The 26191-nt window shown below is 43.8% G+C and overlaps 1 protein-coding gene across 3 annotated transcripts in view; it reads right to left on the bottom strand.

Annotated features, from left to right (window-relative positions):
- Positions 1-18181: 18181 nt before the first annotated feature.
- Positions 18182-26191, bottom strand: part of PPP4R2 (protein phosphatase 4 regulatory subunit 2) — a 41295-nt gene continuing 33285 nt past the window's right edge. For all 3 annotated transcript variants that reach the window (XM_034775780.1, XM_034775781.1, XM_034775782.1), the window contains 5 exons: positions 24956-24993; positions 23082-23156; positions 22605-22748; positions 21586-21854; positions 18182-20571 (listed from right to left, as the gene is read on the bottom strand). In XM_034775780.1, the coding sequence (XP_034631671.1) occupies positions 20258-20571; positions 21586-21854; positions 22605-22748; positions 23082-23156; positions 24956-24993 (840 nt within the window). In that variant the 3' untranslated portion in view covers positions 18182-20257. The remainder of the gene's footprint in view (positions 20572-21585; positions 21855-22604; positions 22749-23081; positions 23157-24955; positions 24994-26191) is intronic.

Below are 26191 nucleotides of genomic sequence, written 5' to 3'. Positions count from 1 at the left end.
CATCTAGAAACAAAGAATGCAAGCCACACCTCCAGAATGGGAGAGACTATCCTGGAACATGAGTCTGAAAACTATACAGTGTTCAGAGCGTACGAGTACCTCAACACGAGCTCCCAAATGATGTGGTGGCACAAAAGGGCTAATGCAATCCTTGGATGTATAAACAAGGGAGTAGCAAGTTGGGAGGAGATTTTACCTCTGTATGCAGCACTGGTGAGACCATTACTGGAATATTGTTTACAGGTCTTGGCTCTACATTTTAAAAAGGATGATGAAAACCTGGAGAGAATGAGAAAAGAGCCACAAAAATTATTCGAGGGTTGAAGAAAATGTCTTCTAGACAGAGATTAAAGAGCTAAATCTGCTTATTTCATTTATAAAAAGACTGAGAGGTGATTTGATTACGCTATATAAGTACCTTCAAAGGTGAGAAAATACTGGGTACTAAAAGGCTCTCTAATCTAGCAGAGAAAAGCCTTTCTGGAAGATATGATTTAATTAAATACAAGTTATTGGGCTCAATAGAGATGTAACTGGGTGAAACATAATGACATGTGGTATATAGGGGATCGATCTAAGTGATTAAAAAACCTGTAAATAGAGAAGATCTATTTTCTCATCTGTTTTTTCACTTATTTGATTTGTGCAAGACAAAATAGCATCATGAAGGATGTTTTCCCATTTGCAGGCTCCTTTGAGCTTGCATATTAGAAGCTTCATAGAAACCATAGACACATATGAATGACATTCATCCCTCCGCAGAGGGCCAGCAGAAGACCTAAGCACTGCTTACATCCTGCTTATACTTTTTAGGCAGCCTTTGCATGAGGGTTGTTTTTTATTTTTACATCCTTCCTGCACCAATGTTGGCACACAGGACAGATACTAGTCTCTTCCCTTCCTTTCCGACATTTGCTGCTGCTTCCATCTGCTCTATGGTGTCAAGATCAACTGTCCTGCCCTCACTGCTAATATTCTTCTTATGGTTTCTCTTGGGTACAGGGCCGATGCAACCTATTAGGTGACCTAGGCGGTCGCCTAGGGCACTAGGATTTGGGGGGCGGCATTTTCTTCGGCGGCAACCATAGCGGCCAGATCTTCGGCTGCCCCAGTCGCCAGCGGCATTTAGGCGGAGGAACCTGGGGCAGGGGGGAGCGGGGAGGGCCGCCTGCAGCAAGTAAGGGGGGGGGGGGGGCCACGCGGGGAAACCCCCGGCCCCAGCTCACCTCTGCTCTGCCTCCTCCCCTGACCACGCCGCCCCGCTCTGCTTCTCTCCCTCCCAGGCTTGCGGCGCCAAACAGCTGATTGGTGCCGCAAGCCTGGGAGGCGGGAGAAGTGGAGCCGCGATGGCGTGCTCGGGGAGGAGGTGGAGCAGAGGTGAGCTGGGGTGGGGAGCTGCCACACGGCTCCCCAGGCGCGGGGGGAGCTGTCGTGGTAGGGGGTACCTCAGGACGGAAGGGGGCGTGGGGAGCTGCCGCAGGGCTCGGGGAGGGCGCAAGGTGGAAGTTTCACCTAGGGCGCGAAACATCCTTGCACCAGCCCTGCTTGGGTACCCTTTTTTGCTCACATCAGTTGGTTTCCACTTAATAACTTCATGTGGGAATATGTGTTGTACATCCAAAGCTTCCGTCAAAATCTAGTGGAAACAAGCTGCTGCTGGTTGAGGATTTCTCAGATCTCTTCATTGGCGATGAAGACTTTCCATCCAGTGCTCAGGATGTTTGATAGGCACTTATTTGCAAAGGTGTCTTAGTGTGGTGTTGAACATTTTGGTAGATCTCCAGCTCTCACAGCTATATGGTAGTGTAACCCACACACCTCCTGAGGGTGGTGTTCTGTCCCCGCTAGTGGCACTGAGGCCACTTAGAGAGAGATTAATGAGTCTGTTCTACAGCCTTAGCTAAGAGCCAGGTGGCTTTCAGCTCATGCTGTTAGGGGCTCACGCATTTAGCTCCAGAGGTCCCAGGTTCAATCCCGCCTGCCGGTGACCGGGGTCTGTCAGTGTTACAAGTGGGGGCTTGTCCAGGATTTCAACTGGGAAGTCTCTGAAGCTCAGGATGTGCTTCCTCAGCTAGAGGAAGCATGGAACTCACACCCCTCCTGAGGGTGTGCTCTGTCCCCTCTAGCGCAGTGGTTTTCAAACCTTGGGTCACGACCCAGAACTGGGTCTCAGAACGTGAGGCGCTGGCTCACAGCCGCTCTGGTCAGCACCGCCGACCGGACGGATAAAAGTCCTGTCAGCGATGGTGCAGTGCTAAAACAGGCTGATCTCTACCCGTTCCAACACTGCGCTGCGCCCCGAAAGCAGCCAGCAGGTCCGGCTCCTAAGTGGGGGTGGGTGCCATGGGGCTCCGTGCGCTGCCCCCACCCTGAGCACCAGCTCCGCACTCCCATTGGCCAGGAACCGGCCAATGGGTGCTGAGGGGGGGCGGTGTCTGCAGGCGAGAGCCTCACCCCCTCCCGTGCCCTGAGCCCCACCCAGAGCCCACTTCTGCACCCCAAGCCCCTCATCCCTGGCCTGAGCCCTGACCCCCCCCACACACCCAACCCCCATCCCAGAGCCCCCTCCCACACCCTGAGCTCCTCATTTCCGGCCCCACCCGCAGCCCTCATCACCGCACCCCAACCCTCTGCCCCAGCCCTGAGCCCATCCCACAACCCAAACCCCTCTGCCCCAGTTCTGTTAGGTCATGGGCATCAACAATTTTCTTCAACTGGGTTGCCAGAAAAAAAGTTTGAAAACCACTGCTCTAGGGGTTCCGAGACCACTCAGAGAAAGATTAATGAGTCCCTCTACAGCCTTAACTAAGGGCCATATGGCAGTTAGAGGCTCATGCATTTAGCACCAGAGGTTCCAAATTCGATCCCACCCGCCGACGACCGGGGTCTGTCAGTGTTCCGTTAGCACTGAGTTTGCAGCGGAGTTGAAAACTCTCAGTTTTGTTCTGGTGCTGCATATCTTTGCTTTCCATACATTGGGTGAGTTTAGTGAATGTTGTGGATGCCTTTCCTATCCCTGCTGTCACCCTCTTGAGGCTAAGCTGCCCAGGTAGATGAACTGTTCTAGTTTTATTTTTTATGGTTTTGCCTTCTAATGTGATGTTGCTGCTGCATGTCTGGGTTGGGAGGATGTTAACTGATTCTGAGCCCTGCTTGGCCTGCTGTCTCTTTCTGCAGCTTTTCAGGCGTGTTGGTCAGTAACATCATATCATCAGCAACGTCTACATTTTCCAGGTGTGCTATATCAATGTTTGTGTTGCTAATACATTTATTTACAGGGTTTAGTCTTAACATATTAGTTGAAAGGAAGTTGTAATCACTGCTGAGAAGTGCTGAAATGTTAACGATGGACTGGGCAGGCTTTCAAGCATCCGCGCTAGCCTGTTTACATTCCAGTTCCGCTCTGGTTCAAGTCTTTAGTAATGGGGACTGTAGGGTCTGTGGAAAGGCAAGCAGAGTCACTGACACCAAAGATGGCTCCCTCTGCTCATTAGATTAATTGTAACACGCGTGTATTCTAAGCAAAGGTCATTTTCACAAGCACTTGCAGATCAGCTGTGAGGCACAGACTCAGAGTCAGGTATCCACCGGTTGTCAATAGTCTATAGCAAGGGTGGGCAAACTTTTTGGTCCGAGGGCCACATTGGGGTTGCAAAACTGTATGGAGGGCCAGGTAGTGAAGGCTGTGCCTCCCCAAACAGCCTAGCCCCTGCCCCTATCCGACTCCTCCCACTTCCCGCCCCCTGACTGTCCCCCTCAGAATCTCCGACCCATCCAACCCCACTTGCTCCTTGTTCCCTAACCACCCCCTCCCGGGACCCCCCGCCCCCTGACAGGCCCCCCGGGATCCCACGCCTATGCAACCTCCCATTCCCCATCCCCTGACCCATATCCACACCCCGAGACTCCCACACTTAGCCAACCCCCACACACACATTCCCCTGACCACCCCCCAGAACCTCCACCCCATCCAACCGCCCCCTGCTCCCTGTCCCCAGACTGCCCCCCTTACCCAACCCCCCAGCCCCGGCCCCCTTACCGTGCTGCTCAGAGCAGCATGTCTGGCAGCCGCGCCGCCCGGCCGGAGCCAGACAAGCTGCCACACTGCTCGGCAGGAGCATGCAACCACGCCACCCAGAGTGCTGCCCACGCGGCGGCGTGGCTGTGGGGGACAGCAGGGGAGGGGCCAGGAGCTCAAGGGCCAGGCAGGATGATCCTGCCGGCCAGATGTGGCCCGTGGGCCGTAGTTTGCCCACCTCTGGTCTATAGTGACATAAAGAGGGTAAAATGGTGCTAAAACTGTCTCAAAGTATGACAGTCCCCATCTTGGCCAACGCACTGGGGATTCAACCTGGGACCTCCAGAGCTAAGAGCATGAGCTGTTACAACTTGAGATAAACAGCTATAGCTCTGTCACAAGTCATATCCTCTGTGGATCAGCACAGGGGGAGACACGGAACACACAGTCACCAGTGGGTTACATAAGCAGGAGACGTAGTTCTATTATAGTAGCACCCCAGCTGAGATCAAGGCTGCACTGTGCTAGGCACTGTACAAACAAACAATGTGATAGTCCTTGCCCCAAAGATCGTACACTCTAACTACAGCAAACACACAAAGGAAGTAGTGTCATCCCCATTTAACAGGTGGGGGGACTGAGGCAGAGAGAGATTGACCAACACAGGAGGTCTGTGACAAAGCTGAGAATTGAAGCTCCATCTCCTGCATCCCACTCCCTGACCCGCACGATCCTTCCTCTCCACCCGTTGGCCAAGAGTCCCAAGCCAAAAGGAAACCGAAGACCCAATAAAAAGGCATCCGGTATGAAATAATTACAAATAATCATGAATTCAAACAAAATGTATTAAAAGAAATGCCAAATAAAAAGGAAGACCAACACTGCACATCTGGCTGGTGGGTGGTTTCAACAATCCTCCAGATCTACCTGCAGGAGACTATATCACCTGTTCAAAAGATCTCTCATCTCTTTGTAAATTACATAACAAGGATTAGTTAGGATCATATGGGCAAATTATTATTCTGAAATAACATTTGATGGCACTTCTCTGTCTCTCACTCACAGACATGCACACACACTTTGATCTGTTATAAGCAGAGTCACTCTCTAGATCCAGTCTCTTTGCACTCCTTGGAGAAAAGTGAACTAAAGCTATTTCTTATATTTCTGGCTTCTCCATCCAACCATGACCTCTTGGTTTTCAGAAGCAATTCCAAGAACTTAAATTACAGCGTGTTACTTCTTAGAGAGCAGTTGTTTCTAATATTACAAATGCCAGACAAAACTGCTCTGGTTTACGTGAGTGCCTAGATGCAAAAGAAATGGATTGGGGGTGGGAGGAGAGAGGAAGCAGCCCAAGTTTTCATCCATTCCCTGAATTTGGGTAAAGGGCCGTTTATCCTTACGCAGCCCAAACACCTTTGACGTTATATCAGAGAAAATGGATGATTTTTTTTTCAACCTTCAACTGAGTTAGAATAAACTGGCTTTGAAAAGTGTTTCAATTAAATTAGCAAGAATTCAGGACAATTGTCTAGTTTAACTCGGAGGACTCATCTTCCCTATAAAGAGTTACAGTGGTTAGCCCAGTTGTCAGTTAACTGTGCAGTCATTGTAGACAAGGCTACATTGTTGAGAACTCTTCACGATACCAGTGGAAAGTATCTGCTGCTTGGCTCAGTGGGCAGCGTAGGACTCTGGCTCGACTCAAACCCACACCTGTTCAATGACTCTTGGGTATCATGCGAAAGTACTCAGAAATGCACTGCACTCTCCTCTGTGCCCAGCTTTTCCAGTGGTTTTAAGGTTAGCTCTTCTCTGCTTTAGAACCCACGAGACCCACCACATTGCAACAGCTTGATCAGCATCACATCAACTGAGCTAATCAGGACAAAACCCTTGGCAGACATGATACTGAGCACGCTTTGCCCTACTCTCTGCTTTCCACAAAGTCCTGGTCATCATCCTATCAGCCAATGTGATTTTTCCCCCCCAAGCCTGACTGGACACTAACATTTTGTAGATTAGCCAATCACAGATTCAGTTCACCCAGGACTGCTGGCCTCCGCCACATGTGGCAAAATCCAAAGGGATTTTAAGCAGGATTAGTTACCTCGGCTGGGCTACCCCCAGGTACCATAATGAGCAATAGACACAGTGGGGGCAAATTTTTGAAGGGTCTAGCTGCTAATTTTGTACTCCTAGTAGGCCATGCAATTGGCCGGTTAGACTTCTAAACCCCACTGTTTGCTGATGCAAAACTTAGAGACTGCTTGAAAAAAAATGTCTGGGTCTGTCAATAGGGCACTAAACAGATTAACCGTGAATGTGATCTGATGCCCTCAGAAGATTATTTCATCTATTGCTAGCCATGCAATCTTGCTTCCCAGCAGCATTAAGAATGGCTAGTTCCAGTCTTCCCCTTTCTTTCCTGCTGGTTATTTTTCTTTTCATCCTGTTAGATTTATTTCACAGCTGAAGTGCTTAATCTCATTTCATTTTGTTTCCCCATCTGACTTAACCCTAGTTTCCGTTCTAACGCTCATTGTTATTCCTTCAAAATATCTTGGCTCCTTTAATTGTGAGTGCTTTGTACTGAAAACTTGACTGTTTTCCATAGTTCCTCTGGTGCGGTTACTTTTAAGTTCCTTGGATTACATTGTTTTGACTGAGCTGTCAGATTTCAGAGTTTGTTACTGACTAAAAACATATGGAGCACAAAAGAAAAAAATTAAGACCATAAAACACACCGCAGACCTGCAACCCATTCTTGTCGCCAGTAGGTGGCAGAACAAACCCACTTGAACTTGCTGTATCAAGGCTGCTGCAGAAGAAGTTTTGGCAGAAGCCAAAGAGAGTTCTTTTGATGCGACTACCGTATTCCACTTGTGCACATGGAAATACAGTCTAATGATGAAAAGTTAACAGATTTTCAGTGGGACTCCCTCAAGAAAGACATTTACCCCAAGGATAACTGACACTAGCTGCATTTTTAAATGCTCCCCATTTCATTTCCCCCCCAGTGATCTGCTATTGCTTGGTGTTTCCATTTATTTTTAGTGAGTTTGATACTCACAAATCACAGAGTGAAACGACAGGAAGCTCTAGCCATGTGTTTGTGTGTCTAGGATGATCAGGAAGCAGTAGCGTTAATTTCCATGTTCTGTGCTACTCTGGAGGGGAGACTTCAGAGGGAAGCATAATAGTTCAGTCTCCCTGGCTACTGATTGTTCAGCCTCTTGCCAGAAGGGTGCCAATTTGAATGTGTGGGCTGGACTTTGGGTCTCTCTACAATTCCCCCCCCCCCCCCAAAAAAAATAAGTGTTCATAACTCAGATTAGCTAAACCCCATTAGCCAACTCGGTTAAAATAGCGATGAAGACATGGCAACTCGGATTTTAACACAGGTTAACAGCTCAAGTTCAAGCCTGCCGGGGTCTGTCTACACAGCCCTTTGGAACGAGCAGCAACGAGCCTCCCAGCCCTGGTCGACAGACTCAGGCCAGCAGGGGTTGCACTAGCGCTATGAACAGTTAGGCTCTGAAGCCTAACGAGCCCAAGCTCCACCCAAGCCGCAACTTCAAAGCACTGTCTGTGTAGCTGGTTTTGAGCACCACTAGCTGGAGTCCGTCCACTCAAGCCAGGAGACTCGCTCCTGCTCGCTCCCAAAGGCTGTGCAGAGATATCCTAAGGGAGCCCGCGGTTCAACTCAAGCTGCTAACCTGAGGGCATGTCTACACTACGAAATTAGGTCGATTTTATAGAAGTCAATTTTTAGAAATCGATTTTATACAGTCGATTGTGTATGTCCCCACTAAGCGCATTAAGTTGGCGGAGTGCATCCTCACTTCCGTGGCTAGCATCGACTTATGGAGCGGTGCACTGTGGGAAGCTATCCCATAGTTCCCACAGTCTCCGCTGCCCATTGGAAATCTGGGTTAAGCTCCCAATTACCGGTGGGGCAAAAACATTGTCGCGGGTGGTTTTGTGTACATGTCGTCATTCTCCCCTCCCTCCCTCCGTGAAAGCAACTGCAGACGATCATTTCACACCTTTTTTCCTGGGTTACCCGGCAGACGCCATAGCATGGCAAGCAGGGAGCCTGCTCAGCTCACTGCTGATGTTGCGAGCATTGTAAACAAGTTGACTGTGCACTGCATGAAGAAGAACTTCCTTGTATTTATTTTAAACCTGCTGCCTATTAATTTCATTTGGTGACCCCTAGTTCTTGTATTATGGGAATAAGTAAATAACTTTTCCTTATCCACTTTCTCCACATCACTCATGATTTTATATACCTCTATCATATCCCCCCTTAGTCTCCTCTTTTCCAAGCTGAAGAGTCCTAGCCTCTTTAATCTCTCCTCATATGGGACCCGTTCCAAACCCCTAATAATTTTAGTTGCCCTTTTCTGAACCTTTTCTAATGCCAGTATATCTTTTTTGAGATGAGGAGACCACATCTGTACGCAGTATTCGAGATGTGGGCATACCATCGATTTATATAAGGGCAATAATATATTCTCTGTCTTATTCTCTATCCTCTTTTTAATGATTCCTAACATCCTGTTTGCTTTTTTGACCGCCTCTGCACACTGCGTGGACATCTTCAGAGAACTATCCACGATGACTCCAAGATCTTTTTCCTGACTTGTTGTAGGTAAATTAGCCCCCATCATATTGTATGTATGAATATTCCATTGAATTCTTCCATCGACCTAGCTGCCACCTCTGGGAGAGGTGGATTAACTACATGGATGGGAAAACTCCTTCTGTCAATATAGGAAGCATCTATACCGGGGGTAGGCAACCTATGGCACGCGTGCTGAAGGCAGCACGTGAGCTGATTTTCAGTGGCACTGACACTGCCCGCGTCCAGGCCACCGGTCTGGGGGGGCTCTGCATTTTAATTTAATTTTAAATGAAACTTCTTAAACATTTTAATAACCTTATTTACTTTACATACAACAATAGTTTAGTTCTATATTATAGAAAGAGACCTTCTATAAATGTTAAAATGTATGACTGGCACACGAAACCTTAAATTAGAATGAATAAATGAAGACTCGGCACACCCCTTCTGAAAGGTTGCTGATCTATACTATACCCCTGATCTATACTATGGTGCTATAGCTGCAGTGCTGAAGCGTAGATATACTCACAGTTCCTTCCCCGAAGAGAAGTAGAAAGAAAGAAGCAGAGATTAAGCCAGTTTTCAACATTCTGTCAAACTACTATATTTGATCTACAATTGATGTTTAAATAATAGAGATGTCAGAAAGGTACGGCACCTCCAAAACAAACTGAGAACCTAACTACCAACCAGCTGGTCACTTATCAGCCCAAATCACTACACTAACTGCCCACTAGCCATTTTGTCCTAAGTACAAACATCTTGTTTCAGAGTCTAAAACCTTTTAGGCTTCTTGTAAGCACAGTCCAGTCCTTTCCGTGCAAATGCTGATAGTACCTTACCAGGTCTGGGAAGGGGATGTGCCTGGACTGTCTCAGTTTCCCCACAAGGGATTCCCTGGTAGGGTTGGCAGGATGATTTAAGGCACTGGTCAGGGGTGGCTTTAGGCCAATTCGCCCAATTCCCCTGAATCGGGCCCCACACCTAAGAGGGCCCCATGCCGGCACCTTTTTAATTTTTACTCACCCGGCGGTGCTCCAGGGGTCTTCAGCGGTAGGTCCTTGAATGCCGCCGAAGACCCAGAGCGAGTGAAGGACCCGCTGCCGAAGTGCGGCTGAAGACCCGGAGCGCCGCCGGGTGAGTACAAATCGGGCCCTGCACTTGCTAAAGCCGGCCCTGGCACTGGTCCTCCAATGAAAGCAAAAGTCCTAACAACAGAACAAGGTCCTTCAGTCCCCCCAATTCAGGTCCTTCCCCTTTACCACATGGGTTCTCAGTAGCGCCTCCAGGTGGTGCTGTAGAGACTATCAGGCACTCCCTTTCCTCCAGGCTCCACCCCAGGACCCAACACCACAAACCAGCTGTCTGCCTCGCACTCCAAACTGCCCTGCTTCATGGTTCAGATTCAGAGATTTTTTTAAGACTAGAGTGAAAACATCTTTTAGAAAGACATCCCAAGCGACAGAGAATCCATCATATCCCTCAGTTCGTTGTTCCAATTGTTAGTCACCCTCAGCACAAAAAAGTGCACTTTATTTTCACTCTGAATTGATCTAGTTTCATTTTCAAGCCATTGATCTCCTTATGCTTTTGTCTGCTAGAATAAAGGAGCCCTCCACTCACAGAAGTCTTCTCTCCAGAAGGCACGTTTAGCTGATCCAGTAACCTCGCACCTTTCCTTTGGTAAACTAAATAGATTGAGCTTGTCAAATCTCGCATTGTAAGGCAGGTTTTGCAGACCTCCAGTTATTCTTGTACCTCGTTACTGAACCTTTTGTATCAATGGACTAAGATGAGCAAATTGCTTGTCTGATGTGATGCTTTAGCAAATTGCTTGCTGAGGAACAATTTTTGGTCATAAAAAGGTATAGACTCCCCATGCAATAAGATTGCTCCATGAACCCCTCTTAACTTGCTGGCTTATATTTGATCACTAAAGGCAATCATTTTCATAACGCCTGCAACTGCAAGCTGCATTGCATAAGGAGACACCATCAGATTGTAATCTAGTCTTTTTTATTATTATTGTTGTTTTACAAGAAGTTTTAGATCCTAGACTTTTGCCCAAGTTGCCAATTTCTATACTTTTATAAGTCACTCCTTTTGGGGTCAATACTCTACAATGCATGTTAGGTGCACAGTAACCTATGCAGACCCATGCAGCGCTGTCCTGCCATCTGCAACATTCAGACCTGATCTACAACCTTTCAGAGAGGATTTGGTTTGGGCCCCCATCACTCATTGTGGGTTGTCTATGAAACACCATTTGTACTCTAACTGGCAAACCTGGCTTTAACAGAACTGAATCTGCCCAGGGACTTTGGCTAGTGGGAGAGGAGAGAGAATGGAAGAGTCTTCTGCAGCAGCTTCCTCCTATTAACAAGGGTTTACTTCTGCAGTTTAACACAACTACATTGTGGTGAATCAGTTCCTTAGGCTATTGCATGGAGTTCAAGGTAGCATGTTACAAGCGAAATGCAGGAATGTTGTTAGTTACTTAATCTCTAGCATTTAATGTAACAATTTGAGGGAAGGGGTGTTTTGTTTTGAACTTTGGTTCCTCAGTCACCATTGTTTCAGAAGAATTTCTAACCCTAAACGACAAGAAGCTCAAGTCACAATATAATAAAAAAGTCACAAGCAGAGAGTACACTGGAGGTTACCTAGGGAGCAGGTGTCTCAGAGTATGGAGAGGACAGGGCATGGCTGTCTCTGGGGGACCACTAAGACTGCATCTGGATCACCGCATTTAGTCTAGGGACCTCATTACCAGAGAGCTATTGACATAAAGAAGTGAGTTCAGCAAAGATCAACAGTTAGGAGGAAGCATTCGAGCCAAATATGTGCAGTTTGGCTAAGCCATGACAAAGACACATGAATGGATGTGAATGCCAAAGAAAGACGAGAGCTATTTGTTTAGGGCTGCATAAGAGGGAACAAGTGATGCAGTTGTCTTCTAAGATAAACCCCTTTGCTTGCGACAGAGGCAGGAGCAGCTGAGCAAAGTGTGTTCATCATCCCTAACTTCTATAATAGATCTGGTATAGAAGTCAAGGTGTTCAGAACAGCTGGCTTGGCTCCTGTTTAGAAACCCAAGTAGCCGGATTTTCACAAGTGCATCTAGTAGCTCTCACTAAAACCAATGGGAATTCAGTGGTGTACAGCACCATTGCAAATCAGACCACCCCCTCCCCCAGTTCAGTGCATACAAATGAATTTGGTTGCCTAAAAGTTTGGCTCCGATTTGTGAAAGTCTTGGCCCAATCTTCTAGCACTGTGACAGCATACATCTTCCAGGAACCCAAGTTTGAAGTGTTCTCATGTGCCATATCCCACAACCATGGGAAAATTAAGTCAGAAGAACATTAATTTTTAATGACTTAGGGCCTCCTCCTACCTCTCCTCAGAGGGCTACTTCAGGTTGAATTCCTGGCAAACTCTTTTTCTGGCTCCCTCTCTTCAGGGAGCCGTTGCTGGTCCTTCCACAAACCCCAGTCACTGGAGAGCCCCATCTGCAAGTTGCTATTCATGGGTGCCCTCTTCCCTGGCTTTTGGCCTTTTATCCTGCTTCCCTCTCCCCAGCAAGACTTTCTCCTGGCCTACAGTCATGGGATTCCTCTAGGGACTACAATTCCCAGAATGCTGACCTTTAAAGGGCCAGAACTTCGAGCAGCAAGTTAAGGGACAGTACACTCTGTGATACTTTACAGACTTGTCTAGACAGTAACTCCTCACTTAACGTTGTAGTTATGTTCCTTAAAAATGCTACTTTAAGCAAAATGATATTAAGCGAATCCAATTTCCCCATAAGAATTAATGTAAATAGGGGGAGGTAGGTTCCAGGGAAATATTTTTCACCAGACAAAAGACATACACACATATACAAACACAAAGAGAGTATAAGTTTTAAATAAACCATTTAATACTGTACACAGCAAGGATGATTGTGAAGCTTGGTTGAGGTGGAGGAGTCAGAGGGAGGGATATTTCCCAGGGAATGCCTTGCTGCTAAATGATGAATTAGCACTCAGCTGAGCCCTCAAGGGTTAACACGTCGTTATTGTAGCCTCACAATCTACAAGACAACACGAATGGAGGGAGGAGACACAATAGATGCATGGCATGGGCTGCAAACATTCCCTGCGGAAACTGAACGTGATGATGAACCCACACTATCCCACTGGAGCGCACCACTCCCTCCACTTTCCAAAGTGCCGGGGGGTGCATGTGTGAGAGAGAGACAGAGATACAGTGTATGTGTGTGTGTCACTCACACACACACATTGCCCCTTTAAGTACACTGACCCCACTAAGTACACTGCCTTTTTAAGTAGATCAGCAAGTTGAGACAGCAGCTGCTGCCAGCAAGCTCCTCCATCCTGAGCTCTGTCATGTTTGTCCCCCACTACTCTGTGGAGATAGGGTGCAGGAGAAGGTGGACACCCTGACATCAACACCCCTGTTCCCCACCACCCCCGGCACAACATGCAGGAGGCTCCCGGGAGCAGCTCCAAGGCAGAGGGCAGGAGCAGCACATGGCAGTGGGGGGAGGGACAGCTGAACTGCCAGCAATTGATAGCCTGCTGGGAGGCTGAAGCCCCCCCGGCATCAGCTTGCTCCACCGGGCTGCTCTTCCTGCAAGCAGTGGACAAAGCAGGCAGCTGCCAAACGACATTATAAGGGAGCATTGCGCAACTTTAAACAAGCCTGTTCTCTAATTGATCAGCAACGTAACAATGAAACAACATTAACTGGGACAACTTTAAGTGAGGAGGAATCTATACGTATATGATTTGATTCATACCTTTGGCTATTTCAATGCCAGTCTATGTGTGGGCATTTCAGTAGGAGTGCTCGTAAGTGGTTCCGCTCTCTGCTTTAGCATCCCATCTTCACTACATGACACTGCAGAGATCTTCACCTCGAGCACTCCTGCCCACCACTTCTTTGGTCTAGAGATGGCCTGTCTCTGACCCTCCAGCTGGGTCACCTTTCAAGACAGTCCCCTTCCAAACAGAAGATCCTTTGCCCCTCTCAGGCTATGCTAAAGTTCCCTGCTCCTCACCCCTTCTTTTGGGGACTACAGATTTCCTTTTTTTATCCTTTGACTGAGCACTGCCTCCATGGGCTTTTTCCCTGGAGGCCCTTCTTCCTAGCAGGTTTCCCCACTGCCTCCCCTCCTTAGGGACTCCGGCAGCTTCTCACAGGTTTCTCTCCAGGCCTAACCTGCTCCCTGTAGTCCTCTCCAGCCTGCCTTCACCAGGCCCTTCCCAGAGAGAGGGAAGTCCCCTTGCTCCTCCCACTGCAATCTCCCCTGTCTCTATAGCCACCCTGACCCTTTCACAGCTGAGATGGCTAATTTTAATTGAGGCACCAGATCAGGATCAGCCAGAGGTTAACTGCTACATCACAGGGCAAGGCTGAGCCCAACTCCCCTTAAAGGATCAGTCTGCCTGTGGCAGTGCCCTGCTTTGATAGAACTTAAGTCGATTCCTTGCCAGCTTCATTAAATTGACATAAGTGCTTGGACCACAAGAAGCCTGTTCTCACACACAACAACACCAAAATAGGTAAGAGTGGGGAATACAACTAATAGTTATTTTGATTCCATTCACCATGTAGACAAGCACTAAAAGAATCAGGGCACAAATACCTAAAATTCCCCCAGGACATACACATTTATAAACCAAGAACTGTCCTCAGCTGCTTCTCAGCCACACTTTTTTTTAAACTAGTTAGTTCTAGAGGGAAAGCTCTAGGCGGAAATGCCCTGGTTCTAAGGTTTCCTTACATAACCTGGAAGTTTCCTGCCACCCTTGGTGTAGTTTTGTATCTGCCACTGATTTCATCCCTTTCTTTTTAAAACCATCAATCAGAACATCCAGATAAAGGAGACACATAGGAGCCAGCAGGCTCTGCCTTAGCACAATGCACATGGGGTCAGTGGTGGCTGACTCCACCATCTGACCCAGAGACTGGTAGCTGGTGGAACAGAAGGAAAAACAGAGGCTACCAGAGGTGCACTCCCATCCCTATGAACCAGGGGTGGGCAAACTATGGTGTGTGGGCCAGATCCAGCCCCTCAGGGCTTTGGATCCAGCCAGCGGGATTGCCCCCCATGGCACTATGGGCCCTGCACCGCTCTGCAGAAGCAGCCGGCACCACTTCCCTGCGGCCCCGGGGCGGGAGGGCAGAGGGCTCTGTGCATTGATCGTGCCTCCAGGCACCGCCCCCCGCAGCTCCCATTGACCAGGAATGGGGAACTGCGGCCAATGGGAGCTTCTGGGGAGGTACCTGGAGGCGCGGCAAGGGCAGCGCATGTGGAGCCCTTCACCCCCTCCCCCAGGGGCTGCAGCGCTTCCTGGACCGGCGTGGGGCCGGGGACAGGGTGGGCAGGCAGCCTGCTCTGGGGACAGTGCGCGCTGCTGCCACCCCAGAACTGCTTTAGGTAAGCGGTGCCGGGCCGGAGCCCGAACCCCTCCTGCACCCCGCCCCCAACTCCTTGCCCCTTGCACCTCAACCCCCTGCCCTGAGCCCCCTCCCATAGTCTGCATCGCTCCGGCACCCCTACCCTGAGCCCCTCATAAATCCTGCACCCCTGCCCTGAGCCCCGACACATCCCTTCTGCACCCCAACCCTTTACCAAGCCCCCATCACCCCACACCCTTTCTGCCCCAATCCCTTGCCCTGAGCCCCTCCTGCACACTGCACCCCCCCCACACAAACACCCCAACCCCCTTCCCTGCATACACTTTCCCCACCCAGCTGTGGCCCTTAGCCCAAAAAGTTTGCCCACACCTGCTATAAACAGTAACTCCTCAAAATCTGACCCACCAAGCCGTGTCATTATTTCTCCTCCCCCCAAATCGGCTCCAGGGTTTCTTGCACCCACACACCTCCAACAAAGCACATTCAGTGAAGAAGGGTGACATACAGCAATTTGGAGAGGGTGTTAGCACCTTACAGCTAACTACTTCTTTATTACAGTTCTTGACCAGCAAGGATTGCACTCCCTGTAGTCACAAGTATAGCAACACCCATGGTAAATATGCACTAGCAGCAGCTAATTCCCAAAGCAACACCACTCTCCTTGACTCCCTCCTGAACTCCCCTCCCAAAAATCAGGCTGCCATGCCTCCTTTCGAACTGAGAACATAGACCAGGTCTGAGTAAGAACAGGATTGACTGTCCTTGTTTACAATCCTGGAGCTATGAACAGGTCTGGTTTGATTTTGCTTTTTTCAAAAAGCTGGAATACTTTTCTTGAACAGATGGAAGATCAAGTATGAAAGGCATGCTCGGTAATACAGCATACGAATAAACAACTGCATGAGTGTAACAATAGCTTTTTCTTCTATGCAGAGCTGATTAATAAAGGCTTGGGGGGGGGAAATCATTTTAACAGGTCTGAAACCAGTCAGTATTTATGCTTATTTTATATTAAACTCCACCTAACAATAAGCCAAGACAGCACACAGGTGACAGTAAGAGCTTAAGGCCCATTAAACTCTGAATTTCCTAATGTATCAATTACAGAAGACTCATACCAAACATTAGGCTGAACCGCTGTTCAACTCAGTGTTCAACGGTCCTGAAAATCTCATTTCCTTTACCTGCACTGAGGTGGCCCAGTGTTTCTAAGTTTGGCCATAGAATAATACATGCAAGGAAACTGCCAGACTTTTAAAAGGAATGTTTGTATCATATATCTCAATTGCAGACAGGAGATGCATCCATTGTGTCTAAAGAATTAAATAGATTCCCATTGACAGCTAATAATGATAACGGGCCAGTCATTTTCAGTGAATAAAGCTGAAGTTGCCTGACTCCTAGAAATAAGGATATGACCAAGCTCCAGATCTGGACAAGTTCTTCCACGAGTGAGAAAGTTCTTGTTTTTAGTTTCTTTCAGAGATGCATCTCATTCTTTTGTACTGGACCCACGAAAGGCAAGTACAATATTTTGTGCCTTTCTATAACTGGAGTCACAGTGCTGCACTTGCTTGGATCCCTGCAGCCAGTGCACTTCCTGAACTTTGAAAGCTTACATACAACAAAAAGTGCCCAGTGATTCAGACAAAGAAATACAATTTTCAGCTAGTTTCATGTATCATCTACAGCAGGTGAGAGCTGAATGCAGTTCTAAGTCAGTTTCTAAATTACTAAGTACTCCCTGCTGAAATGTTTAAATAGCCAGATGGCGTTTGTGCTGTGTATTGAGGAACCTTAGGCATAGATTTGATATAAAAATTTTGGATATCGATTTTTACCTTGCCCATCTAGACGAGCAGCAGATCCAAAAGGGATTAATTATTTAAATCCAACCTGTGCTCGGCTCTGTATGATATGCAAAAGACAGACCCTCCCCCTGAAGATCTTACAACCTAAAATAGAAAATTTTTTTACATTGGATAATCCAAAGAAGGGCATAACTGAAGGGTTTGGGTCTTACCACAAATTCAATTTGTGAAATAAGGAGCTATGTATCCCTTTTCGTTCTGTAAAGCTGAACTCATTCGTGTAGGCCCACTGGTTCTGGAATCATAAATGGACAATACCGAAGGTGAGAGCATGCCAAAGCACTCCATCTGAGCCATCACTCATTTAGACTTCTGTCCAAGAACCTGACCTACATTCCAAATTCTAATTCCAGTGCAGAGAAACTAAAGGGCCTTATTCCATCTTAAGCTTTACCCTAATATAGTATTAATATTTGAAACATGAACATCTGCTGTAACATAAAACTAACAATAGCATAAGTGTCGCAGAAGCCAGGGCTAAGCTTTAATAGTGTTACATAGTATCCAGACATTTTAATTAAAAAAATTACTTAATAAGCAATGTAGCAATTATAGTTAGTGTGTCATCTTACACACCTTACATTCTGAACGTTGACTCAGTGTTTGTGGCCTTAAGTATGAAAGACTAACGCTAACTCAAAGCTGGAGTAGGACTACTCTAACTGGCTACTCCTTATAAGTGAGGGTGGCCAATAAATAAGTTTCTGATTTTTTTAAAAAGAGATGGCACATAAGCTACATGCTTAATTCATGTATGTAAATACTAAAATAGCTTGTACACGATGTATGCAGTTGTGATATTTGTAGATATTCATCTTTTTTTTTTTAAATCAAGCCGGAAGTGTGGAGATATGAGTACATGTAATTATATGCATTTATAATGGTAGGAAACCGTTGTCTATGCAGTCATACACATTAGAGATCTGCCTATGCTTCTGCTTTGGAACCACTGAATACCAATTACTAGCATGTACAGAATGTTAGCAACGTGTGCACTTACCTGTGCTATTTTGTAATTAACTACTGTTTAAATGCAGATATATTTAAAAGCAATCAACACTTAATGTATGATGTATATTCAAACATGAGTTTACTTTAGTAATCACTCATTGCAAAAGAGCAACATTTGCTGATTTACAAGGGGATACATATCTCAAAGTTATTCAAGCAAGTTTTTAACAGTTCTGCAACACTAAACATTTGCTAAAATAAACATATCAAAAGGTCATAGGTGCTTAAAGAATAGGTTTATTGACAATATTTTCACAAATAAACATTCTAAAGAAAATTTCAGAAATCTCTCAACTTAATTTTAAAATTTTGTTCTCATTGGTAAAATATTTCCAAAAAAAAATTCCAAAAAAGGTAAGATGTCACTATGTTACGTCATTTTTGAAAAACTTTCCTAATTCCAACATTTTGGTTCAGTCCTTTTATTTTTATGATACATATCCAACCCTTCAGCACAATGAAAGAAAATAAGCTGTTAATGTTTGATTTCTGTTCTGTCTAGGGAACCAAAAAAAAAATCCTTTTGGATTAGTATTTTATTTTTTTAACAAGCCTCTCACCTGAATACATCCTGTCTGCTTTGAACTTGATGGGCAAGCAAAGTCAGTAAGTAGTACATTACCTTACAAATATACAAACTGAGCCAAATTATTCTGGTATTATTCAAAACCTGTATTTCCCCAAACGTATATATAAAGCATACCACATAGAACAAGAAACTGTTAGCATGCGTTTTTGGAGGTCATTTTTGTACTTCAGGAATCTGAACATCAACTAAAAAATGGGATCCTTTCATATTGTGATAAAAATGTACTCGAATGTTTTATAACATTAATATTTATTGCTTTATATGAATACTGTATTGAAAGCCCAAGCATTCAGTTTACACACAGAAATTATACAATTATATACCGTTTCACAATGGCAGTGAGCACTCATTACAATCTACAAAAATCTACTTTACAGAAATTTAAAAACTCTAAATATCAAAAAGATACAGTTGAAGAAACAGGTATAAATTTGGCAGCCAGTAATTGTGATTGGGAGGTTGCAGTTTGCATGTCTTTAAATATGGGAATTTGAAAACATTGTGAGTTTAAAGCAGTAGTTGTGCTTTGAGCTGGCTTGAAAAAAAAAAATGTAACACTGGCTGTCAAAGTAGCATGTTCAAAAATATTTAGTTCACTTCCAAAATGTTATACAAATTATGGTGATTTCTATGCACCCCTAAAACGTTTAGTCATTTAGCTCAGGTACATAACTAAGGTAATATATTAATTCTTCCAATACAGTGGTGTATCATACCAATGACATTTGCCTACATTAGAATTTTGAAAGAAACTCCTCTGTAATATTCACAATGCTCTGAGAAGCATTCAAAAGGCAAGTAGCTGTCCAATTTTTCTGAGATGTTATTAGATTTGCAAACATTCCACCTACAAAAGTTTAAGATCAAGTTTTGATTACTCTGTCCTCCACATAAAGCACATTTTCTCATAAATAAATGAAATCCTTTCACTCAGGCACCTCAGAAGTATATAAAAGTGTTGTAGTCTGAACAGTTTTCTTGGAATGTGTTTCACTTGGTGTTTCCAACAATGCTAAGATTTCCAGTGTTCCATATGGGCCAGATTTTATTTGGTTTATTCAGAGGCAAAAAACTGCCTTGAGAGGTGAACTCAGTCTTTTCCAATAGAAAAAGTGTACATTGTATTCATCTTTTGTAGAAACAGAAAAATATAACATTTCCCCCCTTAGAATAGTGTGTGTGTGTGTATATATATGTGTGTGTGTAAAGTAACATTTTAAACACACAATTTAAGGTTCCATAGTATGTAGTCAAATAAAAGTCTGGAAACCAGCATGAAACCCTATAATTCACATGTTAATGTTGAAACTGTAACCAAAATATGTAGTAACTGCTATAGCTGTCAGAGAAAGACAAGACAAAAAGCTTTCTTGCGTACATATAACTAAATGTGGTAATCTCCAAAAAGGTTGTCAAAATTATAATTATTACCTTCCAGTTTAAAAACTTTTATTCTAAATAAAAAAAACTATACACAAACCACTGATTTGACCAAACCAAAAAGTCAGCGGTAAGCAGGACCTGAAGGAGCTGGTATTCACAGTTCTTAACATGTACGACTCTTTCAGGGTTCAATCCATGGAGAAGTTTATTTTACAACCTGCTTCTCTTGTAAAACTAAAGGTCCACTTTATTACATAAAATTATTTATACAGTGTAAAACCAGAGCCTTATGGAAAATACTGCATCTAAGTGTATTTAAATTATTAGTCTTGCTCCATAGGTTCTTCTGCAGCTTCTGTGGCTTCATCGCTGTTTTCCATAGGGGTCTCTGATGAAGTTTCAGGAGTTTCACTGGCATATGATCCTAATTCTTCAGTTTCACTGCAGTCAGCTCCCCTAATGACAGATCCACTATTTTCACTGTCTTCAGAACATAAAACCTTCTCTGCTTGAGACTGGTCAGATTCCTCCATTTGATTATTCTCCTCGGAGATCTCTTCATTCACAGTTAAGGATTCAGTGTCTTTTTCTTGATCTTTTCTTTCTGGAGAAACATCTCTTGGGGACATGAAGGACTCTGAAAGCATTTAATTCATGAATCAGTATTAACAGTACATTCTTTTTAAACAAGTCAACAATAGTATTAAGTTAGTTTGAATACCCAAACATTTACACTAGGAAACGGATTTATTTAGAATATAAAAATGCATTAATCTATTTTTCCTCCATAGAAAAGTGAGTTGATGTAAATTTTAAACTCTGAACCACCTTAAAAATACTAAAGTTACTAACTTCCACAAGTATCAGAGGGGTAGCCGTGTTAGTCTGAATCTGTAAAAAGCAACAGGGTCCTGTGGCACCTTTAAGACAAACAGAAGTAATACTTCTGTTAGTCTTAAAGGTGCCACAGGACCCTCTGTTGCTTTTAACTTCCACAACACCATATTATATACAGTGTTTACAATATAAACATGAATGTAGTCTGACACCATTAAACCTTGTGACTTTATACAGAGAAGCTTTTAAGCGATGAATGGGCTTTTCTTACTTCCCCACATTCCCATATCTTTTCCCAAGAGTAGCCAGTCTTCTTGATATGAGTTGTGACAACACAAAATTGTTTTGAACACAATGTGGACATCACAGTTCCACCCAGCAGGATATTTTACAAACTACATTGTGAACCTTGAATGTAGGGAATCAGAACGGAAGAGAGGAAGAATCTGCAGATACATATTCGTGCCAGCCTCTTCTAGATACAATATGTATTTGTTTACTCTGCACTAGTGCCAGCTTCAGGGCCTTCTGGATAGTACTCAGCACTACAACTCACAAGGCTGTTAGGTTTCTGACTTGCTCCCCGGCACTGTTTGAGAGAGTTACAAATTGCTGTGTGATGCTCAGCTTTAAGGACAAGCATCACGTTACGTTCACTTCGCTGTAATTTAGGAATTACACTGACTGTCAAGTGTAGTCCTCACCCCAATCAGGCATCCTCAAGAGAAGGAAGGTCCCAAAGTAGATCTAGATACAACCTAGAGGATTCCCTGTCCCTAGAAAAACATTACACATTTGGATAAATCTGAAATACCTTCTTCCTCTTCCTCTGTACAATGCTGTCTGGTACAGCTAGTATCTTTTTCTTTATCCTGAGGTGTAGAAGATGTTTCAGACTCTTCTGCCATGACTGAAGAGACTTCACTGGAGGCAGTTTGGTTAGATGTCTCTCTTGCTTCCGCTTCTTTGTCAAATTTAAGTCTTTTTACTTCATGTCCCTCTGCTTCCACAGGGTCATCTTCAGGGTGCTTATTTTTTACAGGACTGCCTTGAGTACCTTCTGATTCAGATGCTGGTGATTCACTGTAAGATCCAAAGAAGTCATGTGTGAGTACCAAAAAACATTCCACATCTTGCCTCACTTCTTATACTGCTTATCTGAGATCAACATTATTTGCAAGGTATTCTCCAGGAGAGATCCTACACTGTAGAACTCAATCTGCTCATTATTGGCTAATGCCCAGATAGATTAAATTTTCAGGCATGAAGTAAAGACCATTCTTTTTTCCAGCATTTGGGAAGGAGCTGCATAATTGGGCTGATAAATGGTGGGTCTGGATTATGGTTTATTATAATTTGAGGAAAGGCTGATCTATAAGTAACAAGCATTTATGATTTTAAATGTACTGGTTTTAGCGTACCATCCTGGCAGTAGTTAAATGTGGAAACTTAGGGATCCCCTCTTAACTCAACATTACTCACTTTTCAGTCACACTTTTTTACTAGATATCCACACAATCAGAAAAGAGCTGGACTACTATAAATGTATAAAAACTCAGCAGAGAAAGCGGAGGAACTTCTTCAACTAGACAATTCTATTGAAGAGAGTCACAGTCCAATACAAATCTTCACTTTAGATATATCAGGTCAATAAATAAAAAGTAGCAAGTACATATCTAATACAGCTGAGTATTTACCACAGTACTTTTGAAATGTCTTATTGAATAACTAATCCTTATCAAAAGGGACATTTTACTTTAAAAGTATTTACAATATTGTAAATGTGAAGCATGAGAATAATGAAACATTCAGTATGTATTACTCCGCCCAAACCTGTGGTTTTTTTCTTCCTTTTGCTGCAAGTTTGATTCTTTATTGTCCGTGCTGTCAGGCAAACCGTTTGTTGTCATAGGAGTTGACAAGGAAACCTTCGGTCGATTTACTGGTCTGGGAGTTCCAGGACCATTTATATTAGATCTAAAAAATACAATTCATTTTTTAATCTTTTTGATTAAACAATTAAAATATACTCTAGATTCAGAAATCCTGGAAAAGGAACATGCTAGAATATTTTAATTTTCAAAGCTGCATTATTTAGCCCAAAATCCAACATACATCCTATCATGCAAAATCAGTAAAATTCACCTGTATATGAACTGGATTAAAAATGATTTTAAAGCATCAGTGGCATTCTGTAATACACTACTATGGCAGGGTGTCTGGGCCAGGTGCTTCCAAAACCATAAGATTTCTTCATCCTATCACACCCCCACCCAAGCACATGTTGCCTCTTGAAACTGCTCAACTTACCTCTCTGAATAACCTGGTGAGTTTCCTGGAAACATAACACCATTCATCCTGTTTAAACTATTGGAATTATTTTTCCTACGAGAAATCAAAAATATTATACTTAGCAATTTAAGGTTCCTTAGTTCACAGAAGGAAATTTAAAAAAAAAATCTTCTTGGTTAAAAGTAATTAGAGATTACTAGATTTGAATAATATATTCCTATACACTGGGTTTATTTTTACAACCACATTGACTTCAATATCCATTAAGTGATTAAGTGCACTGTCATTTGCCTTTGCTCCTTATACCCCGAATATCTTCCTTGACATCCTCTAATTTCCTTTAAATAATAAAATAAAAGGCATAATTTATCTTCAATGTGACTATGCCCATATTTAAAGTGAGGCGCATGCATAAGTGTTTGCTGGATTGGGGCTTTAGATTTTAAACTCTGCGGGCAGCAACCGTGTCTACTGGCTATGTAAAATGTCATGCATGACTATGGGATAGATGCAAAAGATAAAACCACCACCACCACGTTAGGCCTTCATTAAAGGTCAATTTCCCCATTACACCACACCCTTTGGAGAACAATACTCTCCACACAGAATAGATTCTGATCCAGCAAGAATGCCTTCAGATCCTACGCTCTCTGATCCCACTCAACATCCTTCAGGTTCTGACATGTGATGAGTGGGGTTTTCACATGCCTGTGCGACATGTGCCATGCTTAACTGTTATGACAGGGCACAGTACTGTCATTTTTATACTTAGTTCTGCCTCACTGCAGGGGACTGGACTACATGACCTAGTTCTACATTTCTATGATTCTACAGCCTCATCTTAAGATAATAGCATTGCAAGAGCTTGTTTCTGTGCTTTACCTACATTCTTCAAATTAGTATGGTGGGGGGGGAGGGGGAGAGAGACGGCTTCTCGTAGTTGGGAAAGTAGCTTCTGCAGGCCCAGGAAGACAGACTGAGGTAGAAGATAATTTGGTGCTTCCTCTTCTAGACAACTCAACTGCCTACAGCCACTTTTCTGAAGTCTGTTTTTCCTCTTTCATACAACTGTAGATTTGTTTGTTTTTTTTAATTACTCCCTTTCACTGCCCCGTCATTGACTCCAGATCCTGTACTTTACTTTGCAATCTTCCAGGCACTCACACTTAATCTAGTTTTATCTAAACAGATGGAACAGCACAAGATGTCATAGGAGCACTAAACTGCCTACTGTAGGACAACCCTGCTAGTAGTGGGATGGGTGATGTGGGAATCCTCTCTTGAAACGAGTTGTGGAAGGCAGGAATCTATATTCCCTTGGGTTCAGTTCCAATGAGATTCTAATCTCTGAACCTTTCACTTTTGCGTCAATGTTTGTTTTTTAAAAGACGCAAACTAACCCCATCTTTGTGCCCCCACTAAGCATCACTTTGTATGCCAAGTTGCTGTTCAGAGCGTATTTTTGCAGAAGGAATTAATTTCTGAAGAGGAAAAGAGTTTTATACTAATGTTTTGTCAGTCTTTGTAACAGAGTGGGGCTGATGCAATTCTAATACAGGCATTGTTTAATGCACTCATCTATGGTTTTGAATTAATAAACCGTGCTGTAAATTTTGTCTCAGAAGCTTGTTTTTCATCCCAAAGTTACCACACAGGTAGACCAGCAAGCAGTACATGTCTGCAGGACATCACCACTTTTGCCACACAATGTTTGTGAGATTTTGAAGGGCATTTGTTTAACCCATTGACATGGAAGTTGAATTTTTGTAGTGCATGTCTTATTGTTGGCAAGAGGATACACCATTATTGCCAGCACCAAGGAGAACACACAAAAAAAACCCTCCTAATATAATCCCAAATCTTTAAGTAGTTGAAAGTAAATTTATGCTTACTCTGAAGATGGATATACACAGCTGACAACCATGACATTCTGGAATACAAAAAAATGTAGTGAGAGTTTAGAAGCAGAAAAATGAAACATTTCTGATCCTGACAGAACTTGTAAACTTGAAGATTAACACATGACAACTGGATTTAAAAAACTCTAGCTGATAAAAGTAATATTCTCTACAGAACTTTAAGTTAGCTTATTCTGAAGTCAAATACAACCTTGGAAGTAATTTTTACCTCCTAAAATCCTCAGTGGTAAAGGTGCTTTGCTACTGTGAAGACTACAAACCAAACAAGGTTTCCACCACACTGCAATTTCCAATATGCTACAGTAGAGGTCAAAGCAATTTAAGCCATTTTGGTGAGGTTTGTAACTTAAGATGTTTTGATTACCTTAAGCTGATACTTCACATGGAACTGTGAAAATCCCAAGCTGCTGCCAGTGCTCTTTAACAGCAGTAGGTGAAGCAAAGCTATAATAGTTTTTACCCTATGTCATGTAATCACCAGCTGCTGGTTTATACTAGTACTCCCATCAGTCCTAGCCCAGGCAGGGTTTCACTAGTGCTACAGCAACAGTGAGAATTTCAGAAAAAACCTTAGTGTGAAAAAGGTATAAGACCTTTTATTTTATTTCAGAAAAATGACTGATTATTGTTTGAAAGATAGCTAATGCATCTACAAGATGACTATGCCAATGCAGTTTTTAGTATGCATTATAAGAATCATACAACAGGGATTTCTGAATTAGCAATTAAAGATAACATGCAATGTTATATACTCCAGTATGCGTGTTGGTTGGTTGCTACTAATTACAGCACAAAACATGGTCCAACAACATGAACCTGTCTCGACACAACATCAACACAGATAGAAAACTAATCAGTGCTTTCTGCTAACAAAGGTGTCAAACTACCAGAGGATTCAAAGTATGTGTCAGACTGCTCTTGATCCCCCATGATAAAAATCAGACTGTAAAATACACACTTTAAAAAATTATATATATATATATATAATCTAGGCCAAGATTTGCAAACCTGAGTGCCTAAGTCTGTAACTCTCAGAATTTCAAGTACCTTCTGAACGTGAACACTGTAGCACTGTCTTAGCCTGAAACAACTCTTAAGGGTGCTCTATTCATTTCAATGGGGTTTTAGTTTTAGATATCAGTGATCAAGAGCCACATTTTCTAACATCGTATTACTGCAATTGTACACACAATATTGGTAATTGCATGC

This window comes from Trachemys scripta, chromosome 7 (genome assembly GCF_013100865.1).
Source record: "Trachemys scripta elegans isolate TJP31775 chromosome 7, CAS_Tse_1.0, whole genome shotgun sequence".
In the NCBI taxonomy this organism is placed as follows: Eukaryota; Metazoa; Chordata; order Testudines; family Emydidae; genus Trachemys; species Trachemys scripta.
The sequence above is the reverse complement of the archived record's forward strand: the minus strand, read 5'-3'. Positions and strand labels throughout refer to the sequence as shown.